This window comes from Mus pahari, chromosome 13 (genome assembly GCF_900095145.1).
Source record: "Mus pahari chromosome 13, PAHARI_EIJ_v1.1, whole genome shotgun sequence".
In the NCBI taxonomy this organism is placed as follows: domain Eukaryota; kingdom Metazoa; phylum Chordata; class Mammalia; order Rodentia; family Muridae; genus Mus; species Mus pahari.
Window position 1 is genome coordinate 26,382,509 of NC_034602.1, and position 16,625 is coordinate 26,399,133.

Below are 16,625 nucleotides of genomic sequence, written 5' to 3' on the forward strand. Positions count from 1 at the left end.
TTCTCTGTATAGCCCTGGCTGTCCTGGAACTCACTCTGCAGACCAGGCTGGCCTCGAACTCAGAAATCCGCCTGCCTCTGCCTCCCAAGTGCTGGGACTAAAGGCGCGTATGTGAATTTTGTTTCTAGGTAATTAGCGTGAGTACACAGGGAAATAGAGGAAACAAAGTGGTTTTCGGGTGTGTAATTTGAATGTCTGAATGTGCAGGGTTGCCTATAAATTATCCCCTGCTTTTGTTTATTTGCCTTTTATTTATATTTTATTATCTCCCAGCCAGGTAACAAAAGCGGCAGAACGCTTGCTATACTGGACATGAGAACCCGGGCTTGATCTCTGCACCTACCCACATGGAGTCAGAATGAGAAATGTTACAGATTAGGTTGCCAGGGAAACAGACCTAGATATGATGTAAGCTGTTTATTAAGGAGAATTCTTAGGTTCAACACCTGTGGGAAGGAATAGGAAGAAACAAGATTGGGCACTATACTGTCACGTACCCAGTGACAGCCTCAAGGGTACTATGTGAGCACTGGAACTAGAAGGTGCAGCTTTCAGAGGTAATCTGGGTTTTGACAACACAGCATTCATCAGCTATGGCTCTTCAGGGGAGGGGCATGAGCTTAAGCCACTGCTCTGCAGTTGGAGCTGTCTCTGCCACTTAGATAATGTGCCCAGGTGCTGAGGGAAATATCCTAAGGATGTGGCCGTGACGTATCCACTGCAGCAGTGTAATGGATTCTCCTTCTCTGTGGGTGATGCATTTGTACGTTCCCTCATCCACTGATCTGAAATTAAATATGAGGCTAGCAAGATGGCTCAGTGGGTATTGCTGCCAAGCCTGATGACCTGCATTCCCCAGAGCCAATATGGTAGAAGGAGAGCGTAAACACCTATAGATGGTTCTCTAGCTCTGAACACGAGTGTTGTGGCATGAGCTACACCCTACCCCAATCAATCAATCAATCAATAAATGTAGATTTTTTTTCTTTTAAATAGTCTGTATTAAATGTATAGACTTTTTTCATATACCCTAAACAGTGCTGTGTTATAATATAGTATTTATATTATATTGGATATCGTAAAAATATAAAGATAGTTTAAAGAACGTGGGAGATTTAAAAAAAAGCAACCCAGTCATGGTAGCACACACCTATAGCTCCCATACTGGGGGGTGGGGGGTGGCTGGGAGTAGAAGCAGGACAATGGGGAGCTTTAGATCTTCCTTATCTACATAGAAATTTCAAGGCTAGCCTGAGCTGCATGAGACCCTGTTTCAAAAAAAAAAAAAAAAAAAAAAAGCTGAAGGGGCTAGAAAGATGACTTGGTAGATAAGAGCGCTGGCTGCTCTTGAAGAGGACCCAGTTTTCTGGGAGTTAGTGTATCCACATGGGGATGTGAGTCACCTCACAGATAACTGGAGGAGATTCTCTTCATATTACCACAGTGGCAAAACTGTATGAGTCTTTTCAAACTTACCACATAGTAGAATGAGATCTAAAAACAACATACAGGAATTGACAGTTACTTCTCAGAGGAACAAGGTGTGGGGGATTGAGTACATGACATGGCCTCGCACGGGCTCAGCAGGACTTTTACTACTCAACTGTATCTCTAGCCCTCGTCTTTTGTTTTTGATACGTATCTTAGGCTGGACTTGAACTCATGATCAGCCTTCCCAGTGCTGGGATTATAGGGTGTGCTACCATGATCAGGTTTTTTTGTTGTTGTTTTTTTTTTTTTTCTAAATCTTCCATATACTTTAAACCATCTTTATATTATTTGTGATGAATTGCATTTGGTTAATTTTAGTTGGGGAAAAATTGGAAACCAAACATGTAGCTATGCATTAATCTACATCAGACTTGAGATAAGATGAGATATAAGAAAATTATATTTCTTTTACTTTATGACTTGGGGAAAGAGGGAATATAATTATGTCAGAAAATTAACATAAATCCCTTTAAAATATACAGAACTAACACATATCCCCCTAGTTAGTAGATACTGCATGTCACCACAGTGCTGAGTTTTAGGCTGTGTTTTGCTGGACAAGTGAGGTCTTACTGATACTTAGACTGTCCTGAAGCTCCAAGTCTCCAGTGACCATCTTGGTCAGCCTTTTTTATGGTATGTGTGTTTTATCTGCATATATGTCTGTGTTACCACATGCATGCCTGGTGTTCAAGCAGGCCTGAAGGAAGCACTGGATCCCCTGAGACTGAAGTTAAACCACCGTGTGGGGGCTGGGAATTAAACTTGGGTCTTCTCGAAGAATCGCTGTTGTCTTAATCACTGAGCCTTTTCTCTACTCCCACAATGGTTTTCTTTAAACTAAAATTTTAGTATAAAAAAGGTTTTAAGAAACATAGGTTTTGGGCTAGAGAGGTGGCTCAGAGGTTAAGAGCACTGACTGCTCTTCCAGAGGTCCTGAGTTTAAATCCTAGCAACCACATGGTGGCTTACAACCATCTGTAATTGCCCTCTTCTGCTGTGTTTGAAAACAGCGACAGTGTACTCACATACATAGAATACATAAATAAAAAGATAAATTAATAAAACCATATGTTTTGTTATAAAATATGCCTTACCCAAAGCCCCACTCCCTGTACTTGCCTGTTTTTCCCTTTCCCTTATCCTGTTCCACCTCCTCCCTCATGTTGCTCTTTCTGCTTTTATGTGTGTGTACATACATACATATATATATGTATACACACATAATATTACATCCATACATATGTATATATTAAATATAGGTTCTACATACAAGTGGAGACAGGATATTTGATCTTTCTTGGAATGCTTATTTCTTATTTTTTGGTCTTTTTGTGACAAGGTCTCTATTATACAGCTCTGGCTGTTCTGAAACTATGTACCAGGCTATCCTCAAACCCACAGAGATTCACCTAGGACTAAAAAAGTGTGTGTTACCACACCCTGCTCCTTGGAATGGTTTTTATTTTTTGATAACATTTATTGGGAAGGGCATGCATAAATGGCACAGTACGTGTGGGAGGTCAGAGGACAACTTAAAGAAGTTAGTTCTTTCCTTCCACCAGGTGGGTTCAGTGATCAAACTCAGGTTGGTAGACTTGGTGGCAACACCTTTACCTACTGAGCTACCCGTCAATCCTAGAATGTTCCTTAACTGGGCCATTTTATGATATACTGTACAGGCTGTTGATGACAGTCTAATTGCCTGGGCAGAGAAACCCAGTCTTGCAGTGGGGGCAGTTTAATGGTATTAAGGGTGCCAGGTAGGGCCTGAGGAAAAGCAAGTCAGAGAGAAGCATGTTTAAAGGTGGAAACATCAGTGCTGACTTCATCTAAAGGAACGTGGATTCTTCTGATCTCTCAGCAAGCTGCAGTCATGTGTTTTCCTTCCTTCAGGAGCCTGGGAGAGCAGCAGATGACTGTGCACGGAAAGAGCTCCACTCAGCCAGCTGAGAACAGCAGTGTTGCCATGACTCCCACCTATGTGGACAGCCCACGCAAGGTAAAGGTGGCTCGCCAGCAGGGGACTATTCCTGTGTGCTCTCCAGAGCCATGAGTGCAGGATCAACTGTACTGATGCTCTAGCTATTCTCCCTCAAAGCCTCTTTAGTTCTGTTCCCCTTCGTCAGGGGACCTTCTTACTGATGGTAGTGAGTGGATTTCTATTCAGGTGCAGCATGTGAACCACACAGACTGAGATCTGACTTGAGCTTTGCAGTTTGCAGTGTAGTTGTTCTTTAGTGTTAACCCTTCACTCTACTGGAGTGGAATTGGAAGTCCCTAAAGCACCACCCACACAAGCCTGTTCTTTCTGATAATGGAGCTCCTGTTCCTTGTTTTTGTTTGTTGTTTGTTTGCTTGCTTGTTTGAAAACTCCTGAGAAATACTTGGAAAGAAAAAATGCAAACAAACCTTTGAGAGTTTAGGCCTTTGTTTTTTGTTTTTTTTTGTTTTTTTTTTTTTTGGTTTTTCGAGACAGGGTTTCTCTGTGTAGCCCTGGCTGTCCTGGAACTCACTCTGTATACCAGGCTGGCCTTGAACTCAGAAATCCGCCTGCCTCTGCCTCCCAAGTGCTGGGATTAAAGGCATGCGCCACCACGCCCGGCTTAGGCCTTTGTAATGCCTAGCAAGTACAACAGAATGGCAGACAACCCTGGGTCAGACTTTTGTGTCTTCTGAGAAGTTCAGACAGTTTTTTGTGCTGATTTTGTGGTTTCTGAGCTTTTACCGCAGGGAGATGAAAGAGAGTCTGGGCATTTATTTTTCATAATTTTGGCCATATCTTACATCTAATTTAATATTTTTTAATTTTTCTCATATCTTAAAAGTTTGTCATTGTTTTCAAGTTTTGTTTTTTTGTTTTTTTTGTTTTTTAAGTTTTAGGGATTCAACCAAAGCCTTTTATGTGCTAGGAAGTAGTCTACAACTGAACTAAACTCTCAGTCCCTAAAATACTATGTTGAAAGTAATTTTGTACTAGGAATGTGGCTTAGAGGTGGAACAGTCAGTCTATATACTCAAGGCTTTGGGTTTGATTCCCAATACTAAATATACAGAGAAAACTTGTTTAAAATGTAAATGGTTTCTCATCTTCAAGGTAAATTTTAGCTGGGTGTGGTAGGGCACGCCTTTAACCCCAGCACTCAGGAAGCAGAGGCAGGCAGAGCTCTGAGTTGGAGGATGTCCTGGTCTACAGAGCAAATTCCAGGACAGTCAGAGCTACATAGAGAGAATCTAGGGTAGGGGTAGATACTACCAATTCTGTAAAATTTAATCTACAGCATGTCAAATTCTAAACAATGCTAATGAAGTTCTTTATGGCAGTTATTTGACTATAATCTGATTAATTACTTTCATATAAATTACTAGAATTACACTCTAGGGATTAAAATATGAGAAAAGTATCAACCAAAACAGTAGGCAGCGTGGAGGCCGTGGAGCAGAGATCAGCAACACTGTGTATGAATTTCAGACTTCATGGCAAAATAAAGGGACTGCATAAGTGCTTCTATGAGCATCTAAAGTCATAAAAGAGTGATCAGATCTACTCTTTAATGGTGGTTTACTAGCCCTGCTCAGAGGAACAGCTTTAGGTCCGAAGGAGAGTCCCTGTACAAAGGAATGTTCTGTCGGCCAAAACCAAAATAAAGCAAAACAAAACAAAAAAAAAAAAAACCCTTGATCTCATTTCTGTGACATAGGTCTCAGTATTATCAGTGCCTCAGCTGTTAGATCAGGGATGGACTAATGTCTACCAGCCCTTTTCTGACCTCTATACATATATCATTTCTCGGGATTAGAGATGGAGCCAAAGACAAGATGGGAAAGTAGAGAAATTGTAGGAAGGTTGGCATGCACTCGAGATCACAAACTAGGCTGTTCTTCTGGATGCTCGCTGTCCTCATCTGACTCTGAAAGCCATGCTGCTGGGGTTTGTCTTCCAAGATTAGAGAGTCAGAACCAAACATGCCATGAGATACCCTGGTAGCCTGCCTGGAGACAGCGCCTCTTACGGTGTCCATGATGCAGCTGCGTTTTCAGTCATGCTTTTGCAGGGTGTGCTACTGGAGTCTGCAGTGGCTGTTGGGAGATGCTGGCATGATGATAAAAGGAACACCAAATGTCTCCGTTGTTTTACTTCTAGACCTGATGGAGAGTAGAGACCCCAATCAGTTACCACTCCTGTACTGAGTGACAGTCATGCGTGCCAAGCAAAGGCTTTGAAGGATTAGGACATCTTTGAGTTTTTTTTTGTTTTTTGTTTTTTTTTTAAGATTTATTTATTTATTATATATAAGTACACTGTAGCTGTCTTCAGATACACCAGAAGAGGGCATTAGACCCCATTACAGATGGTTGTGAGCCACCATGTGGTTGCTGGGATTTGAACTCAAGACCTTTGGAAGAACAGTCAGTGCTCTTAACCGCTGAGCCATCTCTCCAGCCCCAGAACATCTTTGAGATTCCTTTTTGTCACTTTTGCTTCAAATACATGTACATTTAAACCCAGCCCTGAGTAGAGAGGGGGTGGTTGCTTCAGGAAGCCTATTGCATTAGTGCTTATTTATGTACCTGACTTTATGTCTTAGTTTCTTGATTTCATCACCCAGGCTGTAGCAGGTACTGCTGCCTCTCACACTCCCATACACACAGATCACACAGGACTTTTCTCTCATTGATTCTTTGCTGCCACATTTAGTAACTAACAGGGAGAAGAAATCTTAAGCTCCAGTGTCTCTCCTAGAAGGCTGTTACCCAGCCAGACAGGACAAGATGTCACTTCTGCCTTTACCCCCACTATTCCTGACACTGCTCTGGGGCTGTCCCTCTTCCTTGCCATAGGTCTGAAGGAAGTCAAAGTATCCAAGCCCTGGGTACACACAAGTCAGGAGCTTGGTGTGCCTTCCAGCTCTGGTGCTTTTACCCACATGGATGCTATTTTGCTGATTGAGATGTGGTTTCTTGCTCGTGCTTTGCATTTGGATATTGTCTTTTTGGGTCAGTCCTTCTCCCTGTTCCACCCCTACCCCATTTCCTCACGTCCTGGTTTTTCTTCTTCCCTCCTTGTTTTCATTTATTTATTTACTTATTTTTCATCCCCCCTCTCCTCTCATGCACAATCCATTTCTTGGCTTTCTTGCACCTGCTGCTGCTGCTGCTGCTGCTGCTGCTGCTTCCTCCTCCTCTGACTTCAGGACGGGGCCTTCTTTATGGAGTTTGTCCGCAGCCCACGCACAGTATCATCTGCCTTCTACCCTCAGGTTAGTCTAAACTCCAGCTTGTGCATGCCCATCCTGTTGGCAGAAGGCTCAGGCTGGCCTTCTGTGTACCTCTAAGCAGATAAAATTGGACTGAATCTAAATTTGAGGGGCAGCTGAAATTGGATTTGTCTCTAAGGTATCTTGGTGTTCATAGCAGCAAAGGAGAATGGGAGAGATGTATGTGAGAGGACAGCCTGCCACACCAGCGCTGGACCAAGTGCTTCTCATTGCTGCTTGTGTGGTCCACCAGTTGCCATGATTCTCATTGTCACCGCACTGCAGCATCTGCCCTTTTAAATTTTATAAGCATCATGAAGCGTGTATATTTAAGGACTGAACACTTATTTTTCTCCTCTTCATACAGCCAAGATAAATTTAAAACAGTATGGCAGGAAGTGGTATGGAACAAAAACACCATCATTTATAAATAGGCATGAGCTATATCATAGGCTAATGGTGTGTGGTTCTGAGCAGCTCGCTTGCTTTCTGGGCTTCATTTATTTGTCAAATGAAAGCTTGGGATGAAGTCATTGAGGGCTTCTTAGGCCTTACAATTCTTTACTTACCACATGCCTAGCACATGCTCTCGTCTCACCTTACCACATAGCCTAATAGTAAAAGTGTTACTCCAGTTTTATAAGTGGAGAAATAAAGGACCAAGAAGTTGCTTTCTACAGTACAGAGAACTGGGATTTAAGCCCATGACCCACAAGGCTTGACTCAAGACCCACTCTGTAATTAGCAATAATTACTGTTTTGACTGCTCTTTGAAGGCAAATAGGGCTCCCTGCTCTTTATGGAGGCCTCTAAGTATTATATGAACTGAGCTGTAGAGAAGTAGTTACAGAGATCTGAAAGAATGAACAGGGTTTATGCACAGTGGGTCTAGCTAAGGAGAATGGGGCTTGTAAGGATCCGTGGGAGAGGTCAAGGAATCCTTATTTAGTGAAAGTCAGAAAAGCAGTTCACTGAACTACCACCTTGCCAGTGCTTTATAAACACAACCTTTGTAACAACCTGTAAAAGTGGATAAGTTTCTACCGCTGGGAATAGTAAATAGAAGTCAGTTTCAAAGAGGAATTGGTGATTCCATTCTATCCATTTGAATGAGAGGTGTTTCACACCTGATGTTATAAAATGTAATCTTCATTGTAAGAGGAAATAGTAATTTATTAGTGATTTAAAATGGGTCATTTTGGGCTGGTGAGATGGCTCAGTGGGTAAGAGCACCCGATTGCTCTTCCAAAGGTCCAGAGTTCAAATCCCAGCAACCACATGGTGGCTCATAACCATCCGTAACAAGATCTGACGCCCTCTTCTGGAGTGTCTGAAGACAGCTACAGTGTACTTACATATAATAAATAAATAAATCTTAAAAAAAAAAAAAAGAAAAGAAACAATAAGAAATATCTATGTTTTTAGAAATAAACCTCTAACCTTGCATATGTAAATGAACAGCATGATGCTAGATAGGTGATCAGTGTACAGTCAACATCAGCCTTGATTAGAATTAGTATAATTGGTCCTCCACATCCATCCATAATCAACCGTGGATCAAAAATATCGGGGGAGAAAACTTATGTCTATTCTGAACATGTCCAGACTTTTCCTGTAGCTTATTATTCTCCAAACAGTATAGTGTAACAGCTGCTCTCATAGCTGTTCTGTATATTAGGTGTTACAAGTCAGTTAGAGATGATTTAAAGTCATGCAAGTGTCCAACCTGCAGCCTGTGGGCTGCTTGCACTGCAGGACAGTTGTGAGTACATCCCAATTACCAAATTTGAATCACAAATTTGAAATGTTAGGAGATTTAATTTTTTAAAATTCTGTGTTCTGTTATGTAACTGGACTGTGTGATTCTAGTGTTTGACTTTGTAGGTGACTGTGTTGTGTTGAAATATCAGAAGGTTGAGCATGTGAATATATGCAAGATGATTTGTATAGGTTATACATAAATACTATGTTGTTTATTTTAAGAGATTCGATCGACCATGAAAGGGAGGACAAATGGCTGTGATTTAAATATACTATATTCATATATGAAATTACCAAAGAGTAACAGACAAATATGCATTAAATTGTCATAATTCAGCTTCAATCCTTTTAGCCACCCTTTGGTGTAAAGACACCATTACCTCCAAGAAATAAAATTCCATAGATGAAGAAATGGATTCTAAAACATAATTAGCTCTAAAGCATAGTTTATACTAAAGTACTTTGGCATAGTGCCAAAGTCAAGATTTGAAAGTAGCCTTCTTACTCCACTGTATGTTAGAAAAATCATGTCAAATGGTTTTGTATATTTTATAATAACAAAAATAAAAAGAACAAAAGTATGCAATTTAATTGTATCGAGAAAAATTGTATAGGGACTTTGTAAGAGTTGAATTTTTAACTTATCTGTCTTTTTTGTTGTTGGTTTTGAGACTGGGCCCCTGAATAAAACTCTGGCTGCTCTAGAACTCTCTCTATAGACCAGGCCACCTTGAACTCACAAAGATCCATCTGCCTCTGCGTCTGAGATTAAAGGTGTGTGCCACTGCACCTGGCTTTATTTACACATATTTTCACAGCCTTTGCCCTCTCCTTCACCCTACATCTCCCTCACAGCTTCACTTGGGAGTCTTTCGAGGGGAAGGGGATGCTGAGATAGGACTTCACTCTGTAGCCCTGGCTGTCTTAGAACTCGCTCTGTAGACCAGGCTGACCTCAAATTCAGAGATCTGCCTGCCTCTGGCTCTGAGTGCTGGGAATAAAGGTGTGGGCCACCACTGGCCAGTTTTTTCCTTTGTAATAACCAACTAAGTCTAACTAGTGCTTTCTTCTTATGCCTCATATGCCTATGAGGGAAATCTAAGGGGGCGGGGAACAAACCAATATAGGGTAAGACCTTGTAAAGCAGCTAGAATTTTGTGCTAATTTCAGCTCTAAGCTTCCTGTAGCCAAAGTATAGGAAACATCATCCTAAGATTCAGAGTGGTCAGACAAAAAAGACAATAGTATTTTCAGGAAAACAACATTTTCTGGTGTTAGGATCTGAACGAAATTTGCGTCCATAAAAGGTAGGTGCATGTGATACAGAGCAGAAGTCAGAAGACATTCATGGGACAAACCTGGGCCAACATTTTGCTCTTTTAAATAAAATTTTATGGGATAGAAACGCACACGCACAGGCGCACATACCCCACCTCTTTTCCCTGTTGCTTTTTTGTTTTTGTTTTGAGACATTGTCTCATGTAGCCCATGCAGTCTGTTCTAGAACTTACCATGTAGCCAAGGATGGTATTGAACTCTTGATCCCCATCTCTGGCTCCCAAGTGATGGGACTGCATGTGTTCACCACACCCAGCTCATTTTGTTTCTTTGCTTTCTTAGGTTGGGTGGTTGGTTGGTTTTGGTTTTTCACTGACAAATGGCTGCTTCAATATTCTTGTGAAGAGTTGAATAGTTGCAAGAGAGATGTAGCCCAACATGTTTAGTATCTGAAAGGCGTTGGCTTGTTCCAAAGCCTCAGTGGTTGTACCCAGATGGTGACTGGTTACTGCAGCTGCCTCTTGCTCTACTTCTCTGGGTGTCGATGGCATCCATTGAAGCCTATCTGGTTGTCTTTTTTGTTTGTTTTGTCTTGTTTTTTTAAATCATTGAACTTTGCCGTGGGAAATCACAGTGGTTCTATTAGAGCCGGGCAATTTTTATCTTATGGGACAGTTGATAATATATAGAAACATTTTTAACACATCTGTGGGTAGTATTGCTGACATCTAATGTGTGGGATTGGCGCAGCGCACAGGCCACCCTGTGACAAAGATTCAATAGATCCCAACTGGCAGTAGTGCTGAGATGACAAGCCCAGTTTTAGAAATAGATATTTACATCATGTAACAAAATATCTGATATAAGAGAAGGTTCTGTCTGGAGGATTTATTTAAGAACTGTACGTTGAGGCTTTAGTTGTTTTTTTTTTTTTTTTTTTTNANTTTTTTTTTTTTTTTTTTTTTTTTTAAGATTTATTTATTTATTATATGTATGTACACTGTAGCTGTCTTCAGACACTCCAGAAGAGGGCGTCAGATCTCGTTACGGATGGTTGTGAGCCACCATGTGGTTGCTGGGATTTGAACTCAGGACCTTTGGAAGAGTAGTCGGGTGCTCTTACCTGCCGAGCCATCTCACCAGCCCCGCTTTAGTTGGTTTTTAGAAGGCTTAGTCATTCTTTGTAAATATTTGGTCTGAGAGGTGACCATTAGTGATGCTGCAGGGATTTAGGTGAGTGGGGCACAGTCCTGCACTTTAGTGGCCTTAAATGAAATGAGACAAGCAGACTACTCTCTGAGCGGTTCCTTCAGCAGTGAAGTCTGCCACTCGGAAGCCAGTGCGGGAATGGATAGTCAGGCAACATTAAGGTAACTTGTGGGTCTTGTCCCCTTTAGGGGTCAAACAGGTCAAACAACTCTTCTTTTTAGTTTTTCAAGACAGGGTTTCTCTGTCTAGCCTTGGCAGTCCTGGAACTCACTCTGTAGACCAGGCTGGCCTCGAACTCAGAAATCCACCTGCCTCTGCCTCCCAAGTGCTGTGATTAAAGGCGTGCGCCACCACGCCTGGCTCAAACAACTCTTTTGTGGGGGTCATATATTAGATATCCTGCCTATCAGATATTTACATTGTATTTCATAACAGTAGCAAAATTACAGTCATGAAGTAGCAATGAAAATAATCTTGTGGTTATCACAGCCTGTGGAACTGTATTAAAGGGCCAGAGCATGAGGAGGGTTGAGACCCATGAAGACCTGTTGAGGTGCGATTTTAGCCAGGGAAATAAGGAACCACAGGGCAACAAACTCATAATACTCTACAAAGAGTAAAGTTACTAGACTGGAAGGGTAGACTTGGTGAGTAGCTGGTGTGTGTGGAGATCACAAGTCAGACATGTTCTCAAGAGTTAGTTCACGGTGTGATTAACAGAGATGTGCAAGATTTCAGAGTAACAGGGTAACTAGGTTGGAATTGGATTTGAGAGAGATGCAGCAAATATTAATGGCTCAAAGGTGCTGTTCAGGAGAAAGGCTGTAGTTGTAGGCCAGTTACCATCCTGTTCCAGCCTTCCCAGATGGAGGGAGAGCGTGACCTGTGGCATGTAAATTTCCCAAGGGGAGGCAGAAAACTAGCCGATGAAGCTAGAGGAGAACACTTAGAGATGCCTCTGAAGTTTGAACTGTCAGAAAGCTGAATGTGTCACTGTCAGGTACCGGAAAGGCTTGGGGTGGAAGGCTGAGTCATGGTAGATGGAAGGCACCTCCTGGGATGCCAACCCATTTGTCTGCTCCAAATTTCTTTTTCCTCCTCTTGATCTCTTAAGATCCTGACTTCTATGTTCTTTCTTTTTTTGAGATAGTGCTCTGGCTGACCTGGAACTCTCTGTATAGACCAGGCTAGCCTCAAACTCACAGAGATCCTCCTGCACTACTTTGCCCAGCCTACTGTGTTCTTTTTATGGGGAGTGTCCTTCAGAGCCAGTCTTGTGATTTGAGTCTGGGACTGAAGTCATAGCTGTGGTTCTAAGGTTACTGTGACTGACTGGCTTCTGTCTGCCTTGGCTTAGAGAAAGTGAGTCTTTAATCTCTCTGACAAGGCAGTATACCCAGGACTGGGTATGTTCTCTAGACTCTTGGCTCTTCCACCAGGGACCAGTGGGGACTGAAAATGGCAGGAATGGAAAAACCCTATGTGTAAGTAGCTTCACTGTACATGCATGAATATGTATAAAATGTCTGTTGACTTCATAAACCAGAATAGCTTATTTACTGTTTCCTTTTGGTTAATTTTGGATCCATGCACTAACTTGTTACCTTTCGGCAGGCATCTGTGGACCAGACAGCTCCTCTGGTGCTAGACAGCACCAGTTTAGGGGTCAGCATGTGCCAGTCCATGGATAGAGGCAACAACCAGACCTTTGGGAACTCCCAGAACATAGAACAGGCCTTTCCCTCTGCAAACTCTGGTGACTGCAGGTGAGCTACAAAATAACCAAGCTGACATTCTCATGGGATGGGGGAAACTTTAACCAAAGGCATAGCAATTGGGAGTCCAAAGCTTTTCGCCATGTTCTGTCTGCTACAAGGTCATATGTGGGACCCTAAAGGAATCAGTCCTCACACCCAAGTGGCGGGTGGAGGATCTGGATCTGTGTTCTCTCAGAGATGTAGACAGTATCAGCCATCTTGTCAGTTCTGTTCAGAATGCTTTACACAAGTGCAAGTCAGTAAGGAAGTGCAGTAGCAGTGAGTCAGTCACACACTGTGCATAAATGAGGCTTTTCCTGTTCCTAAGTATCCAGAGAAGGGGACTACCTATGCCTCATTTGCGTAGTAAGTGTCCATGCTTTTTTTTTTTTTTTTTTTCATTTTAAGCAGAGTTTCTCTATTACATAGTCCTGGCTCTCCTGGAACTCACTCTGTAAATCAGGCTGGCCTCAGACTCACAAAGATCCACCTGCCTTTGCCTCCTGAGTGCTTCTGGGATTGAAGGTGTATGCCACAATGTCCAAGTTGATGAGATGGCCCAGTGTGTAAAGATGCTTGCCTTGCAAGCCCGCTGCCTTGACTGTGACCCTGGAACCTATGCAAAGGGAGAATTAAATAATCAACTCCGGGCTGGGGAGATGGCTCGGTGGTTAAGAGCACTGGCTGCTCTTCCAGAGGTCCTGAGTTCAAATCCCAGCAACCACATGGTGGCTCACAACCATCCATAATGAGATCTGATGCCTTCTTCTGAGGTGTCTGAAGACAGCTACAGTGTACTTACATATAATAAAGAAATAAATCCTCTTTTTAAAAAATAAATAAATAACCAACTCCACAGAGTTGTCAGTTTTGAGAACGTTTTTTTCTTTCTTTCTTGGCTGTGGTTGCTTTATAGCAGTCCTACTTAGTTTGTTCTTACTGTGTTACTGTCCTGACTGAGCAGATCTTGGCTATATGATCTGAGAAACTTGACTCTTACACCTCTCTCCCTGAGGGTAGCCATTGCTCTCGGATACTCACAAGCTGGTCCCTGTTGGCAGTCACTGCATTTCATTACATCATAAACTGTGCACTGATTTTGCCTCTACTGCATCCACCACTGCACCACTTCGTTTTGGCTAGTAGAGGGATTGTTTGTTCAGGCCTAGCTTTTCTCCTCTAACTTCTCTCTGGCCCAAGTCCTCACCATACCCAGCTGTGGAGGAGATTGGAGGGGCTGCAGACTGTGCCCGAGGAGAGTACATCAATGTGCTTCCTCGCTGCTCGAGAGGGTAGAGAAGCAGGATTTTTCTGCCTTTGGAAGAAAGGAACTTCAGGAGGCTGGAAGTGTGTCCTAGTTAGGGTTTCATTGCTGTGAAGACACCGTGACCACAGCAACTCTTATAAAGGAAAACATTTCATTGGGGCTAGCTTACAGTTCAGAATTTAGTCTATTATCATCATGGCCAGAGCATGGCAGCACATGATGCTGGAGAAGGAGCTAAGAGTTTTATACCCAGATCCACAGGCAGCAGGAAGAAACAGAGAGCCATCAGGCTTTGCTTGAGCCTCTAAGACCTCACTTCCTCCAGCAAGGCCACACCTACTTCAACAAGGCCACACCTCCTAATAGTTCCACTCTTATAAGTCTATAGGGCCTTTTTTTTTTTTTTTTTTTTTTTTTTTTTTTTTCAAACCACAAAGTAAAAAGACCAGAAATGATGTGGTAGGCAAATGCAGGACTCATGGGCTGGTGAGATGGCTCAGTGGGTAAGAGCACCCGGCTGCTCTTCTGAAGGTCCGGAGTTCAAATCCCAGCAACCACATGGTGGCTCACAACCATCCGTTAAAAAGATCTGACTCCCTCTTCTGGAGTGTCTGAAGACAGCTACAGTGTACTTACATATAATAAATAAATAAATCTTTTTTTTTTTTTTTTTTAAAAAAAGCAGGACCCATGACTGAAAATTACACAGTGTACATTTCATTTCATGGTATGGAACTTAGTAGCAACCGATACAGCTGTATTTGGAAAGGCTGAGTTGTCTGCCTTTGAAGGTGTTCCTGAATAGAAGGCCATCTCTTGACTACACACTTGAACTCAAACTCAGGGTTAGAAGGAAGTTTCCTTCAAAGGTTTTTGAAGGCCTTTTCTAACCCTGAGATTCTGGTTTTAGGTTTTTGTTGTAGTGCTGGGGATTAACCTATAGCTTGAGATTGTGAAATACTGCACCCAGTCCTGAAATGCCCCATAACCCCTCTTTGCAAATAGGTATTCAGAAGATTGGAATAGGAGAAAGGGAAAAGTTTGAGGGATTTCCAACAGCTACTGAGTATCTCTTCTCTCTCTCCTCTCCTCTTCCTCCTCCTCCTCCTCTTCTTCCTCCTCTCTTCCTCCTCCTCCTCTCTTCCTCCTCCTCCTCCTCTTCCTCCTCCTCCTCTTCCTCCTCCTTTCTTCTTCTTCTTCTTCTTCTTCTTCTTCTTCTTCTTCTTCTTCTTCTTCTTCTTCTTCTTCTTCTTCTTCTTNCTCTCTCTCTCTCTCTCTCTCTCTCTCTCTCTCTCTCTCTCTCTCCCCCCCCCTCTTTTGTTTCAGATTGCCTCGCCCCCATCTCTGTAATAGGTCTTTCCAAGTCGCCTAAATTGGTGTCAAATTCTTGATCCTCCCAACTCAGCCTCCTGAGTGCTGGGATTACAGGCGTGTGCCACCACAGCAGCTTTAAGCATGTTTAAATCACTGTCACACCTTCTAGGCAGCACTTGGCAGCAAGTGGTAGGGAGATCAGGGCTTTGGAATGTGACTACCTGAATGCAGATCTGGGTCCTGAAGCTTCCCGCCTCCTGGACCTGTCAGCTCCCTTAGCTAGTTTGACTTGCTTTAGCATTGGCTACCATTTTAGGCAGCACACATGTCAATCTTGTACCTTGGTTTACATGTTAGCCCCACAGCACCCTGAGAGGCATGAATAGCACTGACCCCTTCTCATATAAAAAAAATAAAAATCAAGGTGATCCAGGGTCCTGCAGCTGCTTAGTGATAATTCCAAGACTCTGTCCTATAAGCACTCACCTAAAATTACCACACAGCATTCTTTGATTGGTCAAGGTTAAGTAACATGTGAGAGGCCATCAAGCAGAACCAGAGCAGCCCAAGTTTCTAGGATGTGTACTTGTTAATGGAGCTAGAGATGTGCCTCAGTGCATAAGCTGCCACGCTCTTCAAAGGACGTGAGCCCCAGCACCCACGTTCCTAGTTCACAGCTACCTGTAACTCCAGCTTCAGCTAATCCAAAGCCTTCCTCTGACTTGCATAGGCGATAAGTACACAAATAACAGAATAAAAATGAAAGAGCAAAGTGATTAAAGAGGGAAGTGCTTTGTAAGGGTGCTTGCTGTGTTTAGATACAAAATTACTTTCCTTTTTTATTTTGAGGCAGGGTTTCTCCTATAGCCCTGGCTGTCCTGGAATTCACTCTGTAGACCAGGCTGGCCTCGAACTCAGAAATTCTCCCACCTCTGCCTCCCAAGTGCTGGGATTAAAGACATGTGCCACCACTGCCAGGCCTACTTTGCTTATTTAAACTGTGTAAGGTCATGGGTTCGGTCCACAGCACTGAAACTGAAAGCCCATTCATGGCTTGTGTGCCCTTTTCTGTTCTGCTCTGTGTTACAGCTCTCAGCAGCATGTAGCAAGCTCTCTTACGTCATCCTCTACCCTGGTGGAGATTCTGGAAGCCATGAAGCATCCTTCGTAAGTGACGGGGCACATTTAGAAAGCATGGGCAGAGGGAAGACTTGCTGTGGTGGTGTGGGCGGGTAGTTATGCCTTACTCTACTGCTTACCACGGGTAGTTGTGCCTTACTCTACTGCTTA

At 42.8% G+C, this 16,625-nt stretch overlaps 1 protein-coding gene across 13 annotated transcripts in view; it reads left to right on the forward strand.

The window, feature by feature from the left end:
* Depdc5 (DEP domain containing 5) overlaps positions 1 to 16,625 on the forward strand; it is a 128,199-nt gene that overhangs the window by 88,233 nt on the left and 23,341 nt on the right. For 8 of the 13 annotated variants that reach the window (XM_029545144.1, XM_029545146.1, XM_029545142.1 and 5 more), the window contains 5 exons: positions 3,388 to 3,493; positions 6,687 to 6,752; positions 12,437 to 12,481; positions 12,612 to 12,763; positions 16,425 to 16,502. In XM_029545144.1, coding sequence (XP_029401004.1) covers positions 3,388 to 3,493; positions 6,687 to 6,752; positions 12,437 to 12,481; positions 12,612 to 12,763; positions 16,425 to 16,502 — 447 coding nt within the window. The remainder of the gene's footprint in view (positions 1 to 3,387; positions 3,494 to 6,686; positions 6,753 to 12,436; positions 12,482 to 12,611; positions 12,764 to 16,424; positions 16,503 to 16,625) is intronic. The other 5 variants (XM_021210251.2, XM_021210250.2, XM_021210253.2 and 2 more) reach the window with 2 other exon arrangements.